The sequence below is a fragment of the Arachis ipaensis genome, chromosome B03 (genome assembly GCF_000816755.2).
Source record: "Arachis ipaensis cultivar K30076 chromosome B03, Araip1.1, whole genome shotgun sequence".
Lineage (NCBI taxonomy): Eukaryota > Viridiplantae > Streptophyta > Magnoliopsida > Fabales > Fabaceae > Arachis > Arachis ipaensis.
This window is the reverse complement of record NC_029787.2, coordinates 115572623-115598705: the sequence shown is the minus strand read 5'-3', so window position 1 is coordinate 115598705 and position 26083 is coordinate 115572623. Positions and strand designations below refer to the sequence as shown.

At 36.0% G+C, this 26083-nt stretch overlaps 1 protein-coding gene across 2 annotated transcripts; it reads right to left on the bottom strand.

Moving 5' to 3' along the window:
- LOC107634665 (cyanogenic beta-glucosidase-like) lies at positions 13740-16383 on the bottom strand. Of its 2 annotated transcripts, XM_021119332.1 has the most exons (7): positions 16031-16383; positions 15832-15954; positions 15276-15351; positions 14677-14756; positions 14522-14607; positions 14171-14430; positions 13740-14078 (listed from the first exon to the last, which is right to left on the bottom strand). In XM_021119332.1, exons 2-6 carry the CDS (start codon positions 15841-15843, stop codon positions 14256-14258), a joined length of 429 nt encoding a protein of 142 aa, XP_020974991.1. In that variant the 5' UTR covers positions 15844-15954; positions 16031-16383; the 3' UTR covers positions 13740-14078; positions 14171-14255. The 2 variants fall into 2 exon arrangements, with proteins under 2 accessions (XP_020974991.1, XP_020974990.1); XM_021119331.1 differs by lacking the exons at positions 15832-15954; positions 16031-16383 and adding an exon at positions 15466-15557.

Below are 26083 nucleotides of genomic sequence, written 5' to 3'. Positions count from 1 at the left end.
CGAAGCCAATGAACACCATTATCACTTATGTATTTTCAACAGTGGAGTTTCTACACCCCATAGATTAAGGTGTGGAGCTCTGCTGTTCTTCATGAATTAATGCAAAGTACTATTGTTTTTATATTCAATTCAAGCTTATTCTTATTCCAAGATATTCACTCGCACTTCAACCTGATGAATGTGATGATCTGTGACACTCATCATCATTCTCACCTATGAACATGTGCCTGACAACCACTTCCGTTCTATCTGTAATAGCTTGACTGTTTATCTCTTAGCCTCCATTCCGAAAGATCGAAGTCTTCGTGGTATAGGCTAGAATTATTGGCGGCCATTCTTGAGATCCAAAAAGTCTAAAACTTGTCTGTGGTATTCCGATTAGGATCTGGGATGGGATGACTGTGACGAGCTTCAAATTCGCGAGTGCTGGGCGTAATGACAGACGCAAAAGGATCAATGGATCCTATTCCAACATGAGTGAGAATCGACAAATGATTAGCTGTGCGGTGACAGCGCATTTGGACCATTTTCACTGAGAGGATGGACGGTAGCCATTGACAATGGTGATCCCCAACATACAGCTTGCCATGGAAAGGAGTATGAATGATTGGATGAAAGCAATAGGAAAGCAGAGGTTCAGAAGCAACAAGCATCTTCATACGCTTATCTGAAATCCCACCAATGAGTTACATAAGTATCTCTATCTTATTTTATATTTTATTTATATTCTAATTATCAATCCCATAACCATTTGAATCTGCCTGACTGAGATTTACAAGATGACCATAGCTTGCTTCAAGCCGACAATCTCCGTGGGATCGACCCTTACTCACGTAAGATTTATTACTTGGACGACCCAGTGCACTTGCTGGTTAGTTGTGCGGAGTTGTGAAGAAGAATTGAGGTTATGATTGTGCGTACCAAGTTGTTGGCGCCATTGAGATCATAATTTCGTGCACCAGTGAGCTAAATTCAAATAATGGCCTCAATCATATGCATGCTTATAACACATTAAACATTGGACATATAGGATGAAACAAAATATAGATTACAATCATAGAGAAGCAAACACACAAGAATAAAATATTTATGGTTAAATAATGTAACCATGTAATTAAACTCAAATCTCACGGGTTGTGTGTTCTTAGCTTTTTAAACTATGTTCCAATTACAATCTTCAAACAAGTTTTAACAAAATTTTTTTTTTCAATTTAAATCATTGAAATATTATAAAATAGAGTCTTGAAAAGAAATTAAATACTTTAACTAAGTAGTAACTAAATGCATAAAATCAAACAAACATGCAATCAAATATGCAAATGCAACAATGAATTAACAAATAAAGTAAAATATTGGTGTTTGAGAAGAAAATAACTAACCCATGGAGATTGGTATCGACCTCCCCACACTTAAAGATTGCACCGTCCTTGGTGCATACTGAGATGTGCAAGTGGACGGGTCGCTCCAACTGACACTTTTCTCCAAAGATTGTGCAGATGGACTTGTTTGTCTCCCCATTTAAAAGCGTTCCCTTTCCCTTCTTTGGTGGCCATCCTGAAAGAAGAGAAAAAAGGAAGAAAAGTAACACAGAAAGAAAGATAAAAAAAATAAATGAAGTATATGTGGGTTAACGCCAAATGATAAGGGTTTCATTTACATGGAAGCTTCAACATGTACGTGAGAAAACAATAGAAGCACATGGCATACTAGTGGTGCAAAATTTTCAACAATGGGAAGAGACAGTAGATAATGAAAGACAGTGTAAGTTCATGTCAATGCAAAAGGAATACAGGTATCATAAAAGGTTGACATTGACAAAAAGATAATATCATCTAACAGTGTGAACAAGTCACTAAGCATCAAAATAATACCAGAAAAGATACAATAGTTGAATAAGAGCATTTAACACCAATGATAAAATAATAAATTTAGAAAAAGAAATAAAAATATGCACAAAAATTAAAATGCAATGAATGAAAGTATGCAAATAAATTAAGTAAAATAGGATGAAAGCGAAGAAGGATGAGAAGTTAAAAAGATGAAGAAGAAGAAAGTAAGGAAGGATAAGAAAAATTAAGATTGGGGAAGAAAAGATAAGATATTTGGCTGATCTGGATAAGCTGTGCGCCGTATGTGACGCGGACGCGTGAGTGACGCGGTCGCGTGGTGTGCGATAAGTTCAGGTGACGCGGACGCGTGGGTCACGCGATTGCGTGGCCTGATTTGTGCGATTGGTGAGAGTGCAGCCTCGCGTTTGCGCAACTCTCTGTTTCAAACTTATTTTGCCAAAATTTAGGGTGACGCGTTGGCGTGTTTGACGCGATCGCGTGAATGGCCATACTTTGAAAAATAACGCGGACGCGTGGAGCACGCGTTCACGTGATAGGGCTTGTGCTTCTGGCATGAATCTAGCCCAGCTCCATCATAACTCTCTGCCATACACCTCGTTACGTCAATTTTACAGAGCCACGCGTTCGCGTGGGTGACGTGGATGCGTGGGGAGGCTATTTCGCAAACGACGCGAACGCGTCAGCAACGCGGTCGCGTGGGCGTGTTTGTGCCTAAGGCACGCCTCTAGCCATGCTGTCGCGTGACTTTCTATTTAATTTTGGTTTCTTCCCAACGCACCTGTGACGCGGACGCGTCAGCGACGCTTAAGCGTCACGTGCGTGTTTTTTTTTTTTTTATGCAGGATGCAAAATGCAATGCTAATGTGGATGTTATGAATAATTCCAGGTTCAATGAAATAAAATAAAATAAAACTCAAAAACAAACAAAACGAAATAAAATTAAAATTGAAAAAGGAACGATCATACCATGGTGGGTTGTCTCCCACCTAACACTTTTGGTTAAAGTCCTTAAGTTTGACAGTTGGTGAGCTCCTTGTCATGGTGACTTATGCTTGAACTCATCCTGAAACTTCCACCAATGCTTGGACTTCCAATAAGCTCTATCAATACCAGGTAGATTCTTCAAGCTTTGATGGAGTTCTTCACAAGCTTTGAGCTTCCAAAATCGATCCTCATATATTCCCGGATCCCAAATCTTGTTTCTACACCCATCTTCAAGTAGATCATGATGATTCCATCCGGGTGGTAAGCAATCCGAATTCTCACTAAGGCATCCAAACAGCTTCCTAGACCCATTCATTCGAGCTTTACACCAACCCTTGCATTTAGATTTTGAGCTTCCAACCATAACGAACCTAGGATGGTGTTGCCAACCACTAACCATCTCCCTCTCACTCTTAAAGCCACAAAGAGCTTTAAGCTGACCATCTGTCTCAAGTAAACCATATTAAAGTGAGAAAGTAAAGGTCAAGGATAAGAATTTTACCCACTTGAATGTCGTATTGGATGGTAATGGCTTTGGGGGAGAGGTCTCCAACAGCTTTGGCAAGGTGATTTCAAGCTCCATTCCCTTGTGCTCTCCCATGGCAACTTCCACCTCTTTGCAAGCTTCTTTAGTTTTAACCTCGTCCTCTTGGTAGCTTTCCTCCAATTCAATCTCTTCTTTATTGCTCACCAAGGGCATGGGAGGTTGTGCTTCTTCTTCTTTAATAATTACTGCTTTGTCTAGTTGTTTTAGTATAAAATCATACTCATCCTTGATGATTTCTTTTCCATGACAACTCCTTTCAACTATTCCTTCATCTTCAAGGATCTCTCCTACCTTCACCTTTTGGGCCTCCTCTTGATCTAAGACAAGATTAGACTCCTCTTTGATGTCTTCCTTCACTAATTCTTTAATCACTCCTTCGACTTCAAGGGTTTCTACTACCTTCATCTGTAGGGCCTCCTCTAGCTTCTTATGAAGTATGGATTCGCGAAGATGATTTCTTCTTTCTTCTTTCTTGTTCCATATCAATAGCATAATTGGGATCATCTTGCTCTTGGATTGATGGATGTGGGTGCTCTTCCATGGAGGATGGTGATGGGATGGAAATATCATTATGTGGTTGAAAAGGAAGTGCACTAGAGCTTGAGAGTTGAATATTGGAGGTAGAGGGTTGGTCCATGCGGGATATAAGATTTTGGAGTCTAGAGGTGAGACCAATGATGTTAGAGATGAGTGTATTGTTATCCAATGGAGGTTGGGGTGGTGGATAAAGATTAGAGTCATATGGAAGTGAATGGTTGTAGGTGGCTTGTGAGTATGGTGGTCCAGAGTTGTGTTGAGGAGGTGGTTCATAAGCATATGGCGGGGCTTGTTGGTAACTATAAGGGGTCCACCATATCTATTGTCTTGACATGCATTGTGGAATGGTCGTGGTCCATGGTATCTTGGAGGGTGTTGATGCCTAAAGGGTGGATCAGATCCTCGTGGCTCCTTCCATCTTTGATTGTTTTGACCTTGATACATGTTCCTGTTATAGCTTCCATTCCTTTCAACAACATTGGAACCAAACTTGAAAGCAGAGGGTTGAGAATTCATAGTGGCTAATAGAAATTAAAAACAAAAACAAATAAACAAGCAAAAGAAAATAAAATAAAATAAAATAAAATAAGAGAAAAGATTTGAAAAAGATTTGACTTTAAGATTAGAAAAGATAAGATAAGTTAGGTAAGATAAGATAAGTTTTTAAAAATTAAAAAGGTTTTTGAAATTTAAATTTTGAATTTTGAATTTTGAATTTTGCATTTTGAAAAAGTCAACAATATAAGATAAAGATTTGAAAAAGATTTAAATTTTGAAAAAAATTTTAAATTTAAATTTTGAAATTTGAAATTTAAATATTGAAATTTGAAATTTGATTTTTGAAATAAGATAAGATAAGATTTTGAAAAAGATATGATTTTTGAAAAAGATTTGAATTTTAAAATTTAAAACTAAGATAAGATAAGATAAAAATTTTAAAATAAAAATCTAAATTTTTTTAAATAAAAACAAATAAACAAGCAAAAAGCAAATATTTACAATAACCAATAATAAGGCACACGTTTGCAATTCCCCGGCAACGGCGCCATTTTGACGAATAAGATTTTCTATCGGTAAAGAAATTTTATAAATATAATCGCATTGTAAGTATAGTTTCTAAACCAACAGAGAATCTTTTCGTACAAAAGTTTTGGTTGTCACTTAAGCAAACCCAATAAAATTTATAACCGAAGTATTCAAACCTCGGGTCGTTTTCTCAAGAAATTGTAGGGAGATGTGTTTATTATTGGTTATGAGTCTTGTAAATTGGGGGTTTTGGAGTTTGGGCAATGGACACAGATATAATTATAAATTAAAGCAATAAAAATAAATAAGAGATTTTATGTAATTAAATTAAAAGCCTTGACCCGGAGAAGATTAATCGGAAGTTCTATCCTCGTTGGATTTCTCAAGATTAACAGTAATAGGTTGTTGTTTCTACTTGGTTATCCTTTACTAAATAAAGGAAAATTAAGTTGGGAGCCAACTTCTGTTCACAAGTCCTAATCCTCTCCCTTGGGAAGGATTAGCGTAGTAACTAGAGTGCTAGCCAACAACTTCCAATTACCAATTAATTCTTGAGTATTCCAACTCAAGGGTCTCCAAATATTAATCAACTCCAAAATCAAATTGGGAGTCTACTCAGTTAATATGAATGCCATTTTCATAAATCATAAAAGAAGTAAAGAGGGAACATGGTAATTAAAATTCAATTGGAAACAATTAAACAAATAATAGATTTAAATGGAAAAATATTATGAAATAAATGCAGAATATAAGAATCTTAAATTAAAAGAACATTGAACCTGAAAATTGAAGAGAAGTAGCCTAAACATAATAGAAATCCTAAATCCTAATCCTAAGAGAGAGGAGAGAACCTCTCTCTCTAAAAACTACATCTAATCCTAAAATTATGAATTATGAATATTGTATGAATTCTTCTCTCATGAATGGATGCATTTCTCCACTTTATAGCTTCTAATATGTATTTTTTGGGCCGAAAACTGGGTCAGAAACAGCCCAGAATTCGCTGGTTGCGAATTCAAACACGCTGATTTTCGTCACTGCGACGCATCCGCGTGGAGCACGCGTTTGCGTCACTTATCCTCAAAGAAACTATGGCAAATTATATATCATTTCGAAGCCCCAGACGTTAGCTTTCCAACGCAACTGGAACTGCCTCATTTGGATCTCTGTAGCTCAAGTTATGACTATTTTAGTGCGAGAGGGTCGGGCTGACAGCTTTGCAGTTCCTTCAGCTTCTTGTATTCCTTCTACTTTTGCATGCTTCCTTTCCATCCTCTGAGCCATTCCTGTCCTGTAATCTCTGAAAACACTTAACGCACATATCACAGCATCGAATGGTAATAAGAGAGGATTAAAGTTAGTAATTTAAAGGCCTAGGAAACATGTTTTCAATCATAGCACAAAATCAGAAAGGAAAATGTAAAACATGCGATTAGTATAAATAAGTGGGTAAAGAGTTGATAAAAATCACTCAATTGAGCACAAGGTAAACCATAAAATAGTGGTTTATCATACAACCCCCCGGTTTTGAACATAAAGATTTCCCAAATCATGTTTTCAAACTATCAAAGGCCCTTTATGGCCTTAGGCAAGCTCCAAGAGCTTGGTATGAAAGGCTTAGTGCCTTCCTATTGGAAAATCACTTTCAAAGGGGAACCACCGACACAACTTTATTCATTAAAGCATCTAATGATGATATTCTCCTAGTTCAAGTTTATGTGAATGACATTGTGTTTGGTTCGGCCAATGAGTCCTTGTGTGAAGAGTTTGGAAAACTCATGACTAGTGAGTTTGAGATGAGTTTAATGGGAGAGCTTACTTTCTTTCTTGGCCTTCAAATTAAACAAACTCCTAGTGGTACCTTTATTCACCAAGGAAAGTATGCAAAAGAACTTATCAAAAAATTTGGCCTAGAAAGTTCCAAACCAATGGGATCACAAATGCATCTTAACACAAAATTTGAAAAGGATGATGATGGCAAAGATGTGGATGAAACAAGGTATAGAGGAATGATAGGTTCACTCATGTACCTTACCTCCTCTAGACCGGACATTGTTCAAAGTGTGGGTGTATGTTCAAGGTTTCAATCTCACCCAAAAGAATCCCATCTTTCAGCCATTAAGCGCATCATTAGATACATTAAGGGAACTAGTGATTATGGGTTGTGGTATCCTAAATCTGATGACTTTTGTGCAGTAGGGTTTTGTGATGCAGATTATGCGGGAGATAGGGTGGATAGACGGAGTACATCCGGCATGTGTTGCTTCCTTGGAAGCTCACTCAACATGTGGTCAAGCAAAAAGCAAGCCACAGTGGCTCTATCCACAGCTGAAGCTGAATATATTTCCACATATGTATGTTGTTCACAATTAATTTGGTTAAAAACGCAGTTGGAAGACTACCAATTAAAGATCAACAGTATACCCTTATTTTGTGATAATATGAGTGCTATAAACATTTCAAAAAATCATGTCCTGCACTCAAGAACCAAGCACATTAAAATTAAATATCATTTCATTAGAGAACATGTGCAAAAGGGTACTATTGATATTCAATTTGTAAAATCTGAAGACCAACTTGCTGACATTTTTACAAAACCCCTCTGTGAAGACAGATTCTGCACTTTGAGAAAAAGTTTGGGAATGATTGATTTAAGTTCTATTGATAACTTGTGAAATTTTGATTCTACTCAGTTTTGTCTCGTAGGAAAGGAGGAGATAAAAATCAGAGTATGTTGGAAGGGCTGTGATCAAGGGGGAGACTGTGCCGAAATTAATTCTAATGGGCCCCACCAAATTTCCTTGACCCCACTCTGACCATTTTGTTAGTTTCTCTCTATGTAAATCACAATCTCTTTTTGTTGGCTCATCAAATCTAGTTGGAAGAGGATGTTGTCAAATCAAATCTTTCTCTTCACCTAATCCCTTGATTCTAGGAAACCACTTTTCAATTTATTTCAAATAAAAGAAAAACTTCCTTGGGTAATAACCGCTCCTTAATGGTCATTAAATTCCTTCAAATTCTCTCTCCATTCCACATTTTATGCTTCCCTAACCTCCCTCCTCCCTCACTCAATTCGGTTTCTATTCAACCCCCATCTTCCACTTCTCCATTATCATCATGAAAAAGAAAACTGCCCCTAGAAAAAGTGAAAGGATTCTCTTCTCTCAAAAACCGTCCACTCCTCAATCTCACACCCACATCCATATCCATTCCACATCCTCATCTTCTCCCTCACCACCCTCGAAACAAACAGACACCATGAGAAGGAAAGTCATAGCCACAAAAACCTCTTCAAGGAAGAAGAAAGAGAGGGTTCCTGTGGAAGAAGAGGAAGAATCACACACCTCACCCATTCCATCACCACCACCATCTCCACCAAAGAAGGCCACACCCGGAAGGAGTACCCAGAAAACTAAAGGGTTCGCGCTGCACAACACAAAGGAACCAGCAAACCTGGAGTCCTTGGATTTCAAGAACAAATTCAACAAACCACACTCTCACTATGATCCTGCCAGGTTCAACTCTTGTGCTTCATATGAATTCCACAAGGAGGTTCTGGAAAAAACGTCATCTCTGTGCCACCTATCTCGTCAATCTCGACTCACTTACCAACAAAGGGATAAATGTTTCTTCTCTTTTTGAACTTCTCCAATGGACTCCACTGCTCCACATTCAGAAACCGGTTTATCCTGGTTTGGTACGTGAGTTCTATGCTAACATGCGACTGATTGATGGTACCATCCACTCATATGTGAAGAGAGTTCACATCACTCTTGACACTGGAACCATTGGGACGGCTCTAGGCTACAAAGAGGAGGGGCCGAGAGCATATATGGCCGAGAAATGGGACTCACAGGTCGGAGTCACCTATAAAATTGTCCTCCAACACATTTGTGAAAACCTCTCTGGCTTGGATGGGACTACTCCTACCCACAAAGCCCTCAGTCTCACCAATTCTCTGCTTCACAGGATCATCACCCACATCCTGACTCCTCAAAGCGGCTCCCATAATAGAGTAACATTCTCTGACTCTCTCATTATTTTTGCTCTTGTTACATCTACTCCTATATCATTTAGTTACCTTATGATCAGACACATGTGGGAATCGGTTAAGAGCACTAAAATGGTAAATCTTCCTTATGGTATATTTTTAACAAGTATCTTTGAATTTTTTAAAATTGATCTCTTAAATGAGGCTATAGAAAACAAGGTGTCTATGATCAAAGGAGGAGGAGCTGTTAAGGGAACTAAGGAGAAGAAATATGTGGCTTCGGAGAGTGACTATGAGAGTCGACCTGAGTCTTCCAAGGCAACCGAATCTACCAAAGAAATTCTCACTGAATTTTCAAACATGTCGGAGCTCATGGTACAATTCCATAAGGTGGCACGCAAGCTAGCCTATGAAAATGAGAAGGCGTGGATAAGGTACAAGGATAGGGTAAGCCTGATGCTGGAGAGCCTTGAAGAAGAGTTGGGAATTGCAAGTGAAGAAAGGGCTGAGGAATCTGAGCTTCATTTATCTGATGATTGATTTCTTAGTATTTGATATTGGCATGATTAGGCTCAATTTGATACTCTATTTTGTCTGTTTGGATACTGTTGAACTTATAACTCTGTGATACACTCTGGATACTTTGGGTATATTTCAGATATTCTGTTTGCTATGTCATCTTTTGCAGGTGCCCATTGATGCCAAAAGGGGGAGAAATGGCTCTGAAAATTGAAACTGGAAAACAGGAGATGAAATCCTTGTGGATTTATGATCACCCTTGTTATAAATTGTTTGCTGTTTTGTTGGTATATGCTTGTGATGCATACTGTTTCATAGAAAGGCCTGCTGTTTTCTTTGTTTAATGCATTTGATGTAGCTTGGTAAAATGTTTTGTTGTTCTGGATTAAGGAAGATTTTTGGCAGTTCCTTCAAGTTGTGACATATAGTTGCTATGTCTTGAAATAATCATGCTTGTTTACAAATATTTTCCTGGTTCTGATTAACTTGTCCTGATGTGTTGATTGGAAAATATTTTTACAGCAAATTTTTTTGTGTATGATTGAGCAGAAAATCAAATTATTGATAACAAATGAGTTTTGATTATCATTCAAATCTGCTTATAAATCAAGCCATTCAACATTACATAATGAATATGTTGAATAACATTGTTGCCTTAGGCTTGATAAAAATTGTTACAGGTATAAAATATTCCCTTGGTAAAATAGCATACATTAAGGGGGAGCCATGTGACAATTAGAAAAGGGGAGAAATTCAAATATTCAAAGGGAGTATTCTATACTTTAATCTTTAATTTTTTTTCATTTCAATTTTAATAATGTTTGTCATCAAGGGGGAGATTGATGAGTTTGGAAAACTCTAATTTAATATAATGATGATCAAACATTATTAATATGATTAATTGCAAAATTATTAACTTGATGTTAATTCATATATGCTAATTTAAATATTTTTGCAATGCAGATTTTAGTGTTGGACCGAAAAATATTGGCTAACCCAATTCATATAATCAGCCTTGGTATTAAATTTATATGGCTGAAATCATGGTTGTGTTAATTGGGCCAGAATTTGTGAATTAAGCCCAATTGACTTTATCATTAGCTTTGATACAAATAAACAAAGAAGTGTGGCTGAATTATTATTTATGGATGGGCTTGATTCAATTCACATTATCATTAGCCCAACTCAAATCTTGGTTGGATACTCCAATGCTTGATCCGAAACCAAAATAAGAAAGAAAGCAAATTGGCTTCATGCTTCCAACGGATTCCATTTCTTATTGTGGGATGAATTTCAAAATTTAATTTGCTAGCATTGGAAACATAAATGAGAGAGAGAAATTAATTTGATAGCTTTAATGACTCTATACGCTACTCAGCAAAGGGAAGTGGAAAACTTGAGTTTACTTTTGTTCTCTCTCTTTGTTACATTAATTGTTGCTCAAATCCATTGAATATTTTCTTTTCTCTCTCTCTACTCTCTCTTCTACCTTCGATCATATTATTACAAAGAAAGCATGGAGGCTATGGCTAGACACCAAAGAAATGAAGATGCAAGTAACAAGACCATCACAATGATGGCAAGAAAAAGAAAACTAAAAGTATGCTGTGGCTAAGATTCTCATTCACTTGTAGTAAGATTTTGTGAAGAGATCTTGGCTTCTCCATACCAAAAAATGGAAGAGAAGATTTTGGTTAGAGAAGAAGATCCTTGGAGGGATAGCTTGTCTCTGATTCTGCTCAACCATCACAGGAGGTAGCTACAGTGGCTACGTGATGGAGGAGGAAGAGATTGGAGCAGATGAAGCTATCATCATCATGAAGCATCAAGGGCCAGAAGTTCATCTTGGAGAGCAAGGCAAGGATGAAGGGCTCGGATTGATGAAGATTGGTGACCAAAGAAGAACTAGAGGTAATTGCATGTTGGGTTTTTCATGGGTTATCTTTTCTCTCTCTCTGGCCGAACCAGTTCTATTTGAAGAAGAAGAAGATTGGCTTGGTTTATTTGGTTTTCAACATTGGAGGCTTCTCCCTATAAGTAAGGGTGAACAGTCAGGGTTTGATTCAAGGAAAAGAAAAGAGTGAGCACAGAATTCCTATAGCTTCCCAAGCTAACAGAATTTCTTCTCCTTCAATGTTCTTCATTTTGTATTTTTTTGTTTAATTTTGTCATGTCTTGAGTCTCATGGAAAAAGGTAAACAGTGAGGTTTGTATGAAAAAGCCATAGAGCTGAAAAAGGCAGAGAGTACAAAATTAAAAGAAAAATCCATAGATGTTCTTAGAGTTCCTTTGTTCATCTGTGTTGTGTTTCATGATTCTATGGGAATTTTCTTGTAAGTTGGGTTAGTACTGTACAGTTGAAAGCTTGGCAGTGACCAAGTCAAGTTTAGGATTGGGGTTTAGATTCTGGACTTGTCCCAAATAGGAAGAGTAGTTCCTAGGAAAAATTGGTGTTTGTAATCAAGAAGGATTATAGTGAAATTTCATCATTATTGTGATGGAGACTGGATGTAGGCTGCACTGCACTTAGCAGCTGAACCAGGATATATCTGGATGTAATTTTCTCCCTCTTCTACTCCATTTCTGTTTCTGCTGTACATGAGATAAAACCAAAAATATCTCGTGCTAACTGACGAGACAAAAAGAAAAGTCTCGTGGCTGGGTACAAGACAAAAGAAAAAGTCTCGTGGCTGGTTACGAGATAAAAAGACAAAAAGTTTCCAGAAGTAGTTTCAAAGGCCAGCAAGTGTTGTCAAGTAAAAAGGCGGCTAAGATTCAATCCCCCTTCTCTTAGCCACTGATAACCATCAATTCTAAAGTTAAAGACCATTAAATTATGCATAAATTAGTCCAATGAAGAACTCAAGCCTAGAAAAGGAAATCCAAGTGATAGTGGCTTCAAGTAATAGATAAACATAGACAACAGCAGCTATATAAAAAGAATTCATAACTATGGCTTACCCTACTTATGTGCTTTCTCTTGTACTAATTATATCAATGAGTGAAGCTAGTGTGCATTTCATTTTTCTTGCTTGAATAAAAAATTTCTGCAGAAAATATTCAGATAATGTAAATCACACCACATTGACAGATCCATTTAAATGTTAGATATAAACCAAAAATTAGGAAAGAACACACAGACGGTGAACCCCTTATAGGGTTGTGTGTAAGTGTGTAGTGTGAGTGAGTTGGAAATTTGTAATATGAACCAAAAGAAAAAAGGTGAGAAAGGGACAAACATCACAAAAACATGATGTTGAAAGGTTCTACCCAAATTAAAAACTAAAAAATTGCAGCCAGCCAAGTTATGGAGACACAACACAATATAAAAGAAACTTGGTCACCCAAAATAGCAGGACAAAAGCATATTCTCCCATGCAAAGAAATAACATTCTGCTACCGTACAAGCAGATGGATACTTAACACTACGTTCCAATAAAGGAACCATATGTATATAAATCTGTATGATGTTTTTGTAATTTTTTATCCGCGAGTGACCATAGCACATTTGCAAAATGAATTCTCAAGGGATTTCTCGTCGCACCTATGCATATAAATACGCGTATCTTATCTATTAGCTTTGTATTTAATTGAAACAATTTGTACTTTTCCCAATTTGTACTTTTCAACTATTACTAGTATTGTCTATTGTGTCTAAACCTGTAATACATATCTGGATAAGACTTTACAGTAAAGCATCTAGCCCAAGTCTCAGTTAATTGTCTACTTTAGCTTTTCACAAAATGAAACTGATATAAATGAAAAAGGATTAATAACCCCATCCCCTAGAATCAAGGATCGTTAATGCAAAGAAGGGGCAGAAAAACAAACGAGGAGAAAAAATATGAGAAAATTTGTATGCTCAGAAAGAAGGGGCAGAAAAACAAACGAGGAGATGTATCTGTCAGCATATAAATCTCGATTGTCAAGTATATTCCTGCCAAGATAGTGCGCTTGGCATACCAATCAATATCAGAAGCATTGTCACCTGCAGCATGCCAAATCTCACCCACGAACATTGCCCTCTGCTTAAAACTAGTTGGAACATTCACTGGTTGAGCCTGTAATGCAAGATATATATCCAATGCCTAATAATACTTCATAGTCAATTAGGTATACTCGTCACAATTTAGTCCAGAAATCATCACATGCCACAGCCCCTTTTTTCTTTTATCAAGCAATATATATAATCGAATATATTCAAAAGTGTCCTAAGGTTTACTATTATGCAGTTTACCATTAATAAAAAAAGAGGGGGTGGAGGTTACCTAATTGATCAACAACTTGGCCATAAGCCCATAACACAAAAAGAAACTTAAGAAAGTCTTCAGTCTTCACCCTTTACTGCTATGTACTTTTACTAGTTGCATGTTAAAATTTGCTTAATTTTATTCTTCTTTATGTTTTCCAAATAAACATCTCATTGATTCTAAAGCTAGTATAACTTATTTAAATATACTAAAGTTATTGTGAAATTACAACAAATATGCAAAAGTGAGTTGGTGATATGAATAAGCATGCCATGTACTGAAGAAACAAGCAATTCTAACACATCATTGGCATTGCAAAAGGGTACTATCATACTATTTATTTCTATCCCTATCTTACCCTTTTGAGTTTCCTACAAACAAAAAAGAATATGAAGATTTTGGTCTCAATACTAGTCTTAATTCAGGTTGATCCATTTTCATAATACAATAAACATAACAAAACCTGATACTTAGTCTTGTAGATGTTAACAGCAGCTGCATGAGCTAGTAACTGATAATGTGACACTATATAAGGTTCAGTGGCAGAATCACCCACCACCACTACAATTAAGGTTTTGCCATGATGAACATCTTCCAGGTGCATAAGCTCCAATTGCGTAGGCGAATTTTCCAATAGACCATGGCTCGTTGACTGTGATCCAATGCTTCACTCTATCTCCGAATTCTTTAAAACAAACCTCGGCATAGTCTCGAAAATCATCACTATAAAAGGGAAAAAAAAGAGAGAAAAAGATTAATGTTAAAGGCATGCTGACAAATCTTTTGACAAATATAAGTAAGAAATTTGAATTACACTATCTTAGGACTTAAAAGGCCACCATATTCATCTTCTAAGACTTGAGGGATGTCCCAATGTAAAATAGTCACAAAAGGTTGAATTATTGAAATAGAAAAAGAAAAGATTGAATTAAACAATCAAATATTTTAGCCACATATACAATATGATGAACCTTTAGCTAGTAGCTCACTGATGAGGTTATTATAGTACTTGATTCCTTCCTTGTTTACACTTCCACTGAGCTTTCCCTCTGCAATTAACCAAAGGATCTAACGTTTAATTAACTTAATAATAATTAATGAACCACTTCACTCTGATGAATAATATAACATAAGTAAGAATAAGAAATATATATTACTGAATTTAAATCAATGAAGATCACAATACAGCAAGCTATATAATATGTTGATGACTTCATGTCTTCATTTTCATATTGGACTTTTACTTGGTGTTCCCTTTAAAGACAGAGACAAGGAAAGAGAGAGAATTAGAAATGTATTTAATTTTCCCCACATAACAAATTAACAATCTAATAATCTTAAAAAGATAATTCAAATCTATTATATTAAGTTAATTAAGAGATAATAGTTTCAATGGTCTCTGAAAAGATCACATGTAATTAATTTGGTCTTCTAAAGATCAGAGACCTCAATAAGACCAATTTAAAGTGTTTTATCTTTCGAGTACTAAAATGACGCGAACCATTTTGATTATTAACTCTTACAATTATTTTGCAAACTTAAGAGTAAACTAGTGTCATGTTTCTTACTTGGTAGTATTCTGGACCAAGAGATGGAGAATCTATAAGCATCCATGTTTAAATCCTTCATGATCTCAACATCTTCCTGCATTAGCAATGTTTTTCTTTTTTCAGAAGAATCAAAATGATTATGCCTAATTTCTCTATTTTTGAATTGTTACATACAAGCTAATGATTCAGGTGATTTGAAGTACTGCACCTTGTAGCGATGATATTCATCCATGGCTATGTCGCCATTACTTCTATCTTAACTTTAAAATTAATTCCTCACACTATCTTATACTTCTGTACCTACTTAATGATGATCAGAGCATAAAGGATGGTTAACAACAATACAACCAAAGGTTATTATCTTACTAAGTACAATTTGATCAAACAGATTAGAAGCATTTATATATAAATATAAATTAAAGCTTTAATTTCAAAAAGTAGAAAATAACAGTTGCATAGTTCACACAGTTGAAAATCCATAATCATGAATTCTGAAAATTTACATAATCATAACACAATTCAACCAAATAATAAACAACCAAAAAATAAAACACCAAAAGACAATAGAAGGTACCTGCAGAGGCATCTCCAATCGGGACTAGGAGAAGGAGCAGGGGAGTCGACGAGCAGAGAGCAAAGGGGAACCTTATACTAATAAAAAAAACCCTAGCGCTTCCTTTCATATCAATCAGAGAATCTGAGAAAAAACAGCAATTGTTTCTAGGCCCAGAAAATTCCAAAAAAGAAAAATGGAGGAGAGAAAGAGAGCTCACGGTGGCAAAGGGAATCTGAGAAAAACCAGCAATGATGCCAGAGGTCTCAAAACAGCTCCGCGGAAGGGTTTCTTTTGGCCGTCAACGGAGGGCTTGCGATGGACGGTGAGCGCCGAAAGAGTCACCACCTGCGAGAGTCACCACCGAAGGAGCAGCGATGGTGGAAGTTCCGGAAGAGAGAGTAACGACAGAGGCATTGCGAGCGCTGGGGTTCTTCGGAGGGTTGGGTTCTTCACGGAGGGCTGGGATGAGGGGCTGGGGTTCTTCGAAGCTTTTAGGGTTCTGAGTTCTTTGAAGAGAAAAGGGGTTCTTTAATTTCGAATAATGAAGGAGAAGAACGCAGCGTTTAAAATCATGAAGGAACGCAGCGTTTTGTTGTTTGGAGGACCTTTTGGCCAAGCTTTTGAAGCGTGCCAAAAAAGTTACAAGAAATGGCCACGCTTTTAAAACGTCACCCTAACAAAACCCTGTCGTCACGCTTTAAAAGCGTGCCTGTTTTCCTCTATGGCTATGCTTTTTAAGCGTGACAAAAAAAAGCGTGGCTAAATCTCGAATCAATTGCTACTCTCATAAAAGCGTGGCTGTAGACCCTTTTCGCCACACTTTTTAAGCGTAGCAAGAAAAAAGTGGCCAAATCTCTAATCTATCGCCACCCTCATAAAAGCATGGCCATTGACCACTTTTGGCCACGCTTTTAAAACGTGACAAGAAAAAAGCGTGGCCATAGGCCTTTTTTCTTGTAGTGATATGACCGAGTTATAATGGTCATATCATAACCCCCAAGTTTGGCTTGATAATATTTTGATAAAGCAAGTTGAGCTTTAAATGATGAGTTATAACTCCGCACTTTTAGTTATAGATATAGAGCCCCAATTCAACTTACTTTATTAAAATAAGTGAAAATAAGAAATAAATAAAATAAATAAGTAAATATTAAAAAAAGTAAAAGTCTTGTCATTGAATGTAAAGAAGCCATCATTCCATTTTCTAACGCAATCAGGATCGTTGGTTTGAAATGAAACAATTATGCGTTTGTGATGGAACTGAATAGGTTCTATTAAATTTGACATTGTATTTATTTAGAATCTTGAAGGGTTTCATAAAGGTTACTTCTCTTTCATGAAAATGTGTTGGAAAAAGAAGTGATAAAAACATGAGTAATAGATGTCAGTTGTAGTTTATGTTTATTGTACCTCCTCCTCCTCCTTCTCCTCCTTCATTTTTGCTCTCTGAAAATGATGGTTGATAAAAAGGAGAAAGAAATACAGAAAAATGATGATGATGGTTCGTATAAGTGGGTTGGTGAGAATGTAAAAATCTATGGGTCTTTATTCGTGGATAAAGATAGTGTAAGTGAAATAGATGCATCAAAAATAGTGAGGGAAGGATTTAGGGTGCGGGTTGAATTGTTACCATGCAGTTGAGTTGACCATGTTTTTCATAGAAAAAATTATTTTGAATACTTCTACATGTACAGTTGTGTATTAGAAGAGCTTCGTGTAAAACTGTCATTTATTGGATTTGAATGTGATGTGTTGAAACAATTGAAATATGCTCCCTCCTAATTTCATCCAAATGGTTAGGCTTTTTTGAAATTCTAATGGAGTTTTTGAAAATAAAACCTTCAGTGGAGTTCTTTTTTCTTTATTTCAAGCTAAAAGGATCTCGAAAGAGTTTGGGCTAATCTGAATAGCTCTCCTGATTTTGCTATTTTCAAACTGTATAAATCCTCCTTCAAAGATTTAAAAAAAAATTTCTTAAGGTAAAATCGATAGATGAAAAATTTTCTTTTTATCTAGACGAACACCTCGGTGAAAAGTTTTCTCTCTTTTGGTGTTCACAACCACAACACATTTTGAGTAAAAAAAAAATAAGTGCTAGAAATGAATGCATAATAGGTTATCTGGTGGAGGTTGTTGACAGAAAAAATTTAATTTTTGTTTTTTATTTGCTTCCATGGGAAGAGGATAAAATGTTTGTGATGAACTATCTCGGTAAGAGTTTATAAATTATATTATAATTTGAGTATGTGACTATTTTTGAAACTGTTTTTCTGTGTTTTTATAAGTGGAAAATATCCATAGTCTTGACGACAAGCTTAAGAGCTCGTCTGAAGACCAAAAATGTTGAAAAAGAGCTACACCGAACCCAAGTACGGTGGATGGAGAAGGAAAGGTTAATCAATCAGTTCCAAAAAAGAAAAATATTATTTTTAAGAAGAAGAAAGTCGACCTTATGCAAGAAGATATATGTAACGACTTAATGGAGAAGAAAAAAGAAATTTCTCTGGAGGAGCTTACTGCTTTCGCGAGTAAATGGGAGAGATTTCATGGTTTTGCTAAGGATGAGGATGGGTCTTTGGTGTGGGATAGGAATTTTTCTTTTTCAGTTGTTGCTGATGAGGTTCTTCAGTCAACTTCCGATGTGACCTTAGCTAATGAGGTCGGAGATAATCAATATCTTCAGGTATGACTTAAGTACTTTATGTGTTTTGGCTTAAGTGCTCGAGTTTTGCATTACGATCTTTGGTAGGAGTTAAGAGGGAAAGCATAAAAAGCTGTTGGAGAAGACTGATCAGTCGGTGAATTTGAAGGAAGAGTTAGAACTGAAGAAGAATTTGATAGATGATTTAAAAAAGAAATTTGCAAAAAAGAAAGAGGAACTAAAATTAATAAAGAATAGTTATGAGAAAGATTCAGAGTTGCTGAAGAAGAAAGAAAGCGATCTTTTTAACATGAAAAATCATATGATTGAAGTGATTGTGAAGCTGAAGAATATGGAAAAGGGTAGGAAAACTGAAATTTTAGATACTTTTGCGGAAGGGTTTGAACGTGCAGTGACGAAAGCGAAGTTTTTGGCTCCAGATCATGATTTCTCTCAAATGGATCCGGGTAAAGTGGTGCATAATGGATTGTTATTGGATGATGATAAAGTTGCCGAGGAAGATGATGAGAATTTAGCAGAGTAATTTGTAGTTTCTGTTTGCATTTTGATTTTATACCTTTTATTTTTGTAATACTTTGGTCATCAATCTTGTGATGATTTGAATTTGACATTTGCCTAGTGTTTTGGCTTTTTTGAATTTGGGTGTAGAAATTTGTCGTTGCTAGATAGTATTTTGATGATATTGACTGTTTAATATTTTGAGATTGATTATGGAGATCAATGAATCAATCATTTGATGATGACCAATGAGTTGGTATGTTTGTAAAATTTGGATGGATTACTAAGAGTTGGTATTGTGGTATACCAAATTTTGTTTCCTATTACTTATAGGTTTTCTGATTAAAAAGATCAGCTTGATGGTTGATGAGAAGTACTGTTGCCGAGTTTGTCAATGATTGATAATTACCAATTTTGATTGGTAAATTTGGTGTGTAAAAATTTTGATTTATGTCAAATTGAAGAATTATCACTAGTGGATAAAACTTTGATATTATTGAATATCTGATTGGTAGAGTTTTGAGTCATAATTGTATACAAGATAAATGATTCGTAATTTGCCTCTATAGTTATAGATTGGATTGATGGATGTCGTTCATTAAAGAAAGAATGAAGGAACAAAGAAGTCGGGTTTCATATAACGGTAACAGAATGTTATTAGACCTTTGGTCACAAAAGTACAGGTAGGCATACCTCATTAAAACCTCTCCAAAAAAAAACCGTTTATTTTGGAAAAAATCTTGTGAGTAGAAAAAAGAGTACAAATCTGTCCATATCTTTTAGCTATGATATTATTTTAAAGAAAAAACATTCCCAGTATTAGGTAAAATCGTACCATTTAAATATTGAAGAAGATATGCATCATTCCCTAGAACTTTAGTAACTCGGAATGGGCCTCCCATTTGGCAGCCAATTTTCCATGAGATGGAGGTTGTCTGACTTGTTCAGTCTTCCTAAGTACGACGTCGCTGATTTGGAAAGATCGGGGATGGACCTTATGGTTGTATCGTCGAGCTATGTTGCATTGTATTGCTTGATGATGAAGAGTGGCTATATCTCGGATTTCTTCGATAGAATTCAAATCCAACCGCGGAGCTTCTGACTATAAGTGTTGGTAGGTAATTTGAGTTCGTAACGATAATTGAGAGATCTCCAACGAGATCATTGCGTCAGACCCATAAACCAAGCGAAAGGAGGTTTCTTAGGTAGTAGAGTGTATAGTAGTATTGTATCCCCAAAGAATTTCTGGAATTAACTCAGTCCAAAGTCCTTTTGCATCGTCCAATTTCTTTGTCAAAGCATGTAAAACTACTTTGTTTGTTGCTTCAGTTAATCCATTATTCTGTGGATGTTCAACTGAAGAGAAATGTTGATTGATCTTTAAGTTCTGTAAAAAAAAAAGGTTAAAACCATGATCAGCAAATTGGTGATCATTATCAGTGATAATGTATTGTGGTATACCAAATCTACATATAATATGTTTCCAGACAAATAAAATCATTTGTTGAGACGTGATTTTAGCTAATGGTTGTGTCTCAATCCATTTAGAGAAATATTCTACAACAACTACCAAATATTTGATCTAACCTGGTGCAATAGGGAATGGAGCAAGAATATCAATTTCCCATTGGTAAAAAGGTCAACTTACTTCGGAGTTATATAATAGTTCGGATGGAACATGTATTATCGGAGTATGTTTCAAAAAAATCTTTTTGTAAACTCGGCCAAAACAAAACAGCACGAAGTATTTTAGAAGATAAGCTCCGAGCTCCTACATGTATGCTGCAGATGCCTTCATGGGCTTTAGCTAAAGCAAGATCAGCTTCCGACCTATTTAAACATTTTAAAAGTTGATGAGTATATCCTCATCTATATAGGACATTATTTAATAATGTAAAAAAGAAAACTTGTCGTCGGAATTTTTTCAAGTTGTCAACTCCAGATGGAATATTTCCAGTTCTTAGATATTGGATATAAGGTCATTGCCAATCATTAGTCTAAGTAGTGCTTAAAACATCGGTTAGAGTTATGCTTGGTGTAACTAAAGTGGATTGTAAAAGGGTCGAAGTGTGTGATTGTATACTTGCTAGTTTAGATAAAATGTTAGCTCTGTGATTTTGCTCCCTCGAAATATGATGAATTTTGAATTTGGAAAAACAAGAAATGAGAGATTTGACAATTTCTAAATATTTTGCTAAAAGAGGATCTTTGACTTGAAATAATTGGTTTACCTGTTGTACTACTAGCAGAGAATCACAGTGTACCTTTAGTTCAAAAATGTTAAGCTCTATTGCTAACTTTAGGCTGGCAATGAGTGTCTCATATTCGTCTTGATTGTTGCTTGCCTTAAAAGAAAAATATAGAGAATGCTCCAAAATAATTCCATTACCATCTTCAAGGAGGATTCTAGCTCCACATCCTTATGGATTAGAAGAACCATCTACAAAAAGGGTTCATTCAACGGAATGATCCTTAGAATTAAGAGCAGTGAATTCAGTGATGAAGTATGTTAGGTATTGCGATTTGATAGATCATTGGCTTTGGTATCGGATATCAAACTCAGAGAACTCGATAGACCATTTTATTAGTCGTCCTGCTAAGTCTAGCTTTGTCAGCACTTGTCGTAATGATTGCTCAGTTCGAACATTGATAACATGACTTTGGGAATAAGGTCGGAGACGCCTAGTTGAGAATATCAGTGCAAGAGCGAGCTTTTCTATCTTCAGATAACCAAGCTCGGCATGTTGTAATGATTTGCTAACAAAGTAAGCAGGCTTTTGCACCTTATTCCTTTCTGTAAGAAGACCAAAACTAACAGCCCAATCAGAGATGGATAAATAAAGATAAAGTTCCTCCCCACATTCAAGCTTTTGCGAAATCAGGGGTTTTGAAAGAATAGCTTTGAAGTTTGAAAAAATATTTTCACATTCATTATCCCAATTAAAATTATTTTTCTTTTTTAGTGATTTAAAAAAGCAAGAAGATTTAGAGGCTAAACAAGGTAAAAATCTTGATAAGACAGCAAGCCTTCCTTTTAATCGTTGGACCTCCTTTATCATTTGAGGACTCTTCATTTCCAACACAGCTCGGTATTTGTCAGGATTTGCCTCTATACCTCCACTTGTAAGCAAAAGGCCAAGAAATTTGCTCCTTGAACACTGAAGGCACATTTTTCAGGGTTTAGTCGCATATTGTACTTTCTAATTTAGGCGAATATCTCCACGAGGTTGTCAATGTGAGACTCGCCGATCTTGATTTTTGCTACCATATCATCAACGTAGACTTCCATGATCCTACCAATTTGCTTGGCAAAAATTTTATCCATAAGTCGTTGCTAAGTTGCTCTTGTATTCTTAAGGCCAAAAGGCATAACTTTATAACAAAAATTACCATATTCAGTTATAAATGCAGTTTTATCTTGATCTGAAGGATGCATCAAGATCTGGTTATAACCAGAATATGCATCCATGAAACTTAAAGTGCCAAAGCCAAATGAATCATCAACTAAAGCATCAACAGATGATAAAGGATATGCATCTTTGGGACATGCTTTGTTTAAATCAGTAAAGTCAACACCCATGCGCCATTTACCATTATGTTTTTTTTTTTACCATGACAACATTAGCTAACCAAGTTGTGAACCTGATTTCTCAAATGAATGCGGCATCAATGAGCTTTTTAGTTTCCTCCAGGGATGCTTGTCTTTTCTCCATGCCGAGGTTGCGTTTTTTCTGTGCTATAGGTCTGACTGATGAGTTTAATGCCAGCTTGTGAGATATTATAGAAAGGTCGATGCTGGGCATGTCGGCAGGGGTCCAAGCGAATAGATCGGCATTTTTTTGAAGCAATTACATGAGCTTATCTTTCTCGTCTTCTTGTAGACCCGAACCTACACAAGTGAACTTGTTTATATCGTTAGTTAAAGAAACTTTTTGTAATTCCTCCATTGGGGTAGGTTGGTCTTGAAGCTCGGATCATGGGGCTAACTCAACTAATGATGGAAGTTCAAGCGAGTTGTGGATGGCATTTATCTACGCACATATAGCTCAGTTGGAAACAGGAATTTTTAAACTGATATTATAACAATGCCGAGCTTCACGGTGGTCACTGTGAATTGTTGCAATAAGGTTGTCCTGCACATAAAACTTAACATAGAGACGAATTATGGTTACTATAGCACCAAAATTATTCAAAAAAGGTCGTCCAAAGATTAAGTTATAAAGACTGAAACAATCAACCACAAGGTATTGAGTATCTAGAGTTTTGGTTAGAGGACTCTCACCAAGTGTGGTTTGTAACCATACAAATCCAAGACTGGCACACATTCACCTGAAAACTCCACTAAATCTCCAATAGATAGTTGCAGTATGTTGTTGCTCAGCTTTATTTTCTGAAATGTAGAGTAGAAAAGGACATCGACGCTGCTCCCGGGGTCTAGCAACACTTTGCGGACTATTAGGTCCCCTAGTTGAATAGAGATAACAACTGGGTCATCTAAATTGGTTTCATTTGTATGGAAGTCAGATGGTTTGAATGTCATTTCTGGGAAGTTGGGAGAGACTAAGGATTGTTGTTGGTGCTCTCCACGGAGAGCATAGCTCGGTAGATATGCTTGCGAGCAGAGCTCGTAGTTCTGCCACTAGCAAAGCCCCCTGATATACAATTGAACATGAGCTACTTTTTCTTTGTCACGAGAAGAATGTCTGGCAAAAGATTGGTCGGATGAATGAGTTGTGCGCTTTTGAATGTGGCTACCGATGTATTTATCCAAATGTCCTTGCCAAGCTAATCGCTCTAGTAAGTCTTTGGCTACAACACACTCATCGGTTGTGTGTCTGTTTTTATATGAAAAGCACAATATTTTGTCCTATCCACATTCTTCAGATCTTGATAAGTCCCAGCCTTCCGAGGAGGTTTAATAAGTTTTGTGTTCATTATTTCTTTGATTATTTCCTCCCTTTTTATGTTGAATTGGGTGTAAGAATCATAACGGGGTGTTAGCCGGAAAGGTTTTTTGTTGTCGCGAGGTTTATCGTCGTCCTTATTGGTTTGGCTTTTTTCTAACCTCCGAGCTTGGCATAGCTTTTTAATCTCCATTTGACCCTTAGCTTTTTCTTGACATTCGGCTAAGGTTTTGGCCTTGGCCACTGTTATGGCTTCTTGGAACTTTTCTAGGCGAAGGCCACTCTTAATAGCATGTAGGTGCACCTCTGGGTGGAGATTTAGAATGCTCATTGCGATCTTAGTGAATCGAGTAACATACTCCTTAAGGCTCTCATGCTGACCCTGTTTGATTGTGTTTAAATAATCAGAATCATGTAAATAGATTAAAGATGCAACAATTTGGTCTTCGAATAGCTTCGCTAGCTCCTAAAAGCATGAAATAGATCTACAGACAAAGAAGAAAACCAATTAAGTGCAGAACCATGTAAAAAAGTAGGAAAATAACGATATAAAATAGGGTCAGAAGCAACCTTTACTATCATCATGGAACGGAATTTCTTGACATGTTTTTTCGAATATCCTAAGCCATCATATGGAGTTAGAGTTAAGGGTGTACGCGGATCGGATCGAATCGAATATGATATCCGCGTTTTTTAGTGTCAAATCTGATCTGATCCGCACATTTACAGATCGGATCGAATCGGATATCGGGTATATCCGCATAATTGAACATTCTCTTTTTAATCATATTTCTATGTAAAAGAAATTCAATAAAAATATTTTTTTCACACTTTTAAACCTATTTATTCCTAAAATATTTTTAATCAAATTTTTTCTAAATAACAAAAATAAAATAAAATAATATATAAAATATTTACCGCGGATTTGCGGATATAATCCGATCCATGAACACCCCTAGTTAGAGTCATAAGTAATGCAAAGTTTCTGGGCAATTGAAAAATCATAACATCTGCCATGAATGGCCCAACTGCATTGTCCAATTCGTCCTCTTCACTGGCTAGTTGACCCTCTTTCGGCTATTAAGTTTCTGAGACATGAGTTAGATCAGAGTTTTCTTCCTCATCGTCCAGTTGTTCATTGTGATCATCATCATTAGTTATCCGAACATTAGTGAGCTCGACTTTCTGATTTTTCATTCTTTGATTCTCTTCTGACATGCGCTGATTGGCCTGTTGTAAAATTCTGTTACCATTCGAAGAAGATCAGATGGTGTTGGGAGAGGCAGCAATTGGCAGATCTAAAAGTTTTGGAGCCTAAAGAAAAGTTTTAAACTTTCGTCTCCACGGTGGGCGCCAATTGTTCTTATAATGGGTGACTGCGATATAGCCCGTCCTCCAGCAAGTATTTACAAGCTTATCGTCGAGGCGAGTTATACTTTGGAACCAAGGTAAAAAGGGGTTGATACTTGCAAAAGGTATTCTGACGCTCAAGTTAGTGAGTGAATAATAAGCTCTATATACCTGTATATCAAAGACAATTTCTTACCTCCCTTTTATATTTGAGACGAAGTATCAACAGTTATACTCTTCGAGTATTTTACTTAAATAGAGAATAATAGCATATTAGGGTGTTATGATTTACTTTGGTACTTATTATTAATAACTGATCTATAGTGTTTATAACCGAATTATAACAGTCATATCAAACATAATAAAAATTAATTAAAAAAAGAGACATAAAAAATTAATTAGATTCAATTATAAAAATAACGTATTTATCTCTATTTTTCAAAAATAAATATGCTTTAGATACACAATAAACCAGCTTCAGGTCATAAAGTTGAGACATTAATGTGAATACAAAAATATTGTTCATACATTACAATCAGTCATTAAAATAAGCTATCAATGTCTTTATGTATAAATACATGTATAATTCAATTTATTTTTAATGTGTATTTATATTTTAATATATAAATATTAGTAGCTGACTTTAATAACTAATTTTAATGTACACGTAGCATAATCGATACAAATTTTAAGGCATAATTATGATTTGTTTACTCTTTGAAAAGAAAAATTAACAAATGGTTTAAATGCAGTTATTTTCTTAAAAAAACTCCTACTGTAAGGCCCAGAATCTTTGAAAAGTCTTATTATGATCAAGTCTCAAATCCTACAATTATTTATAGCCTTAATTTCAGAG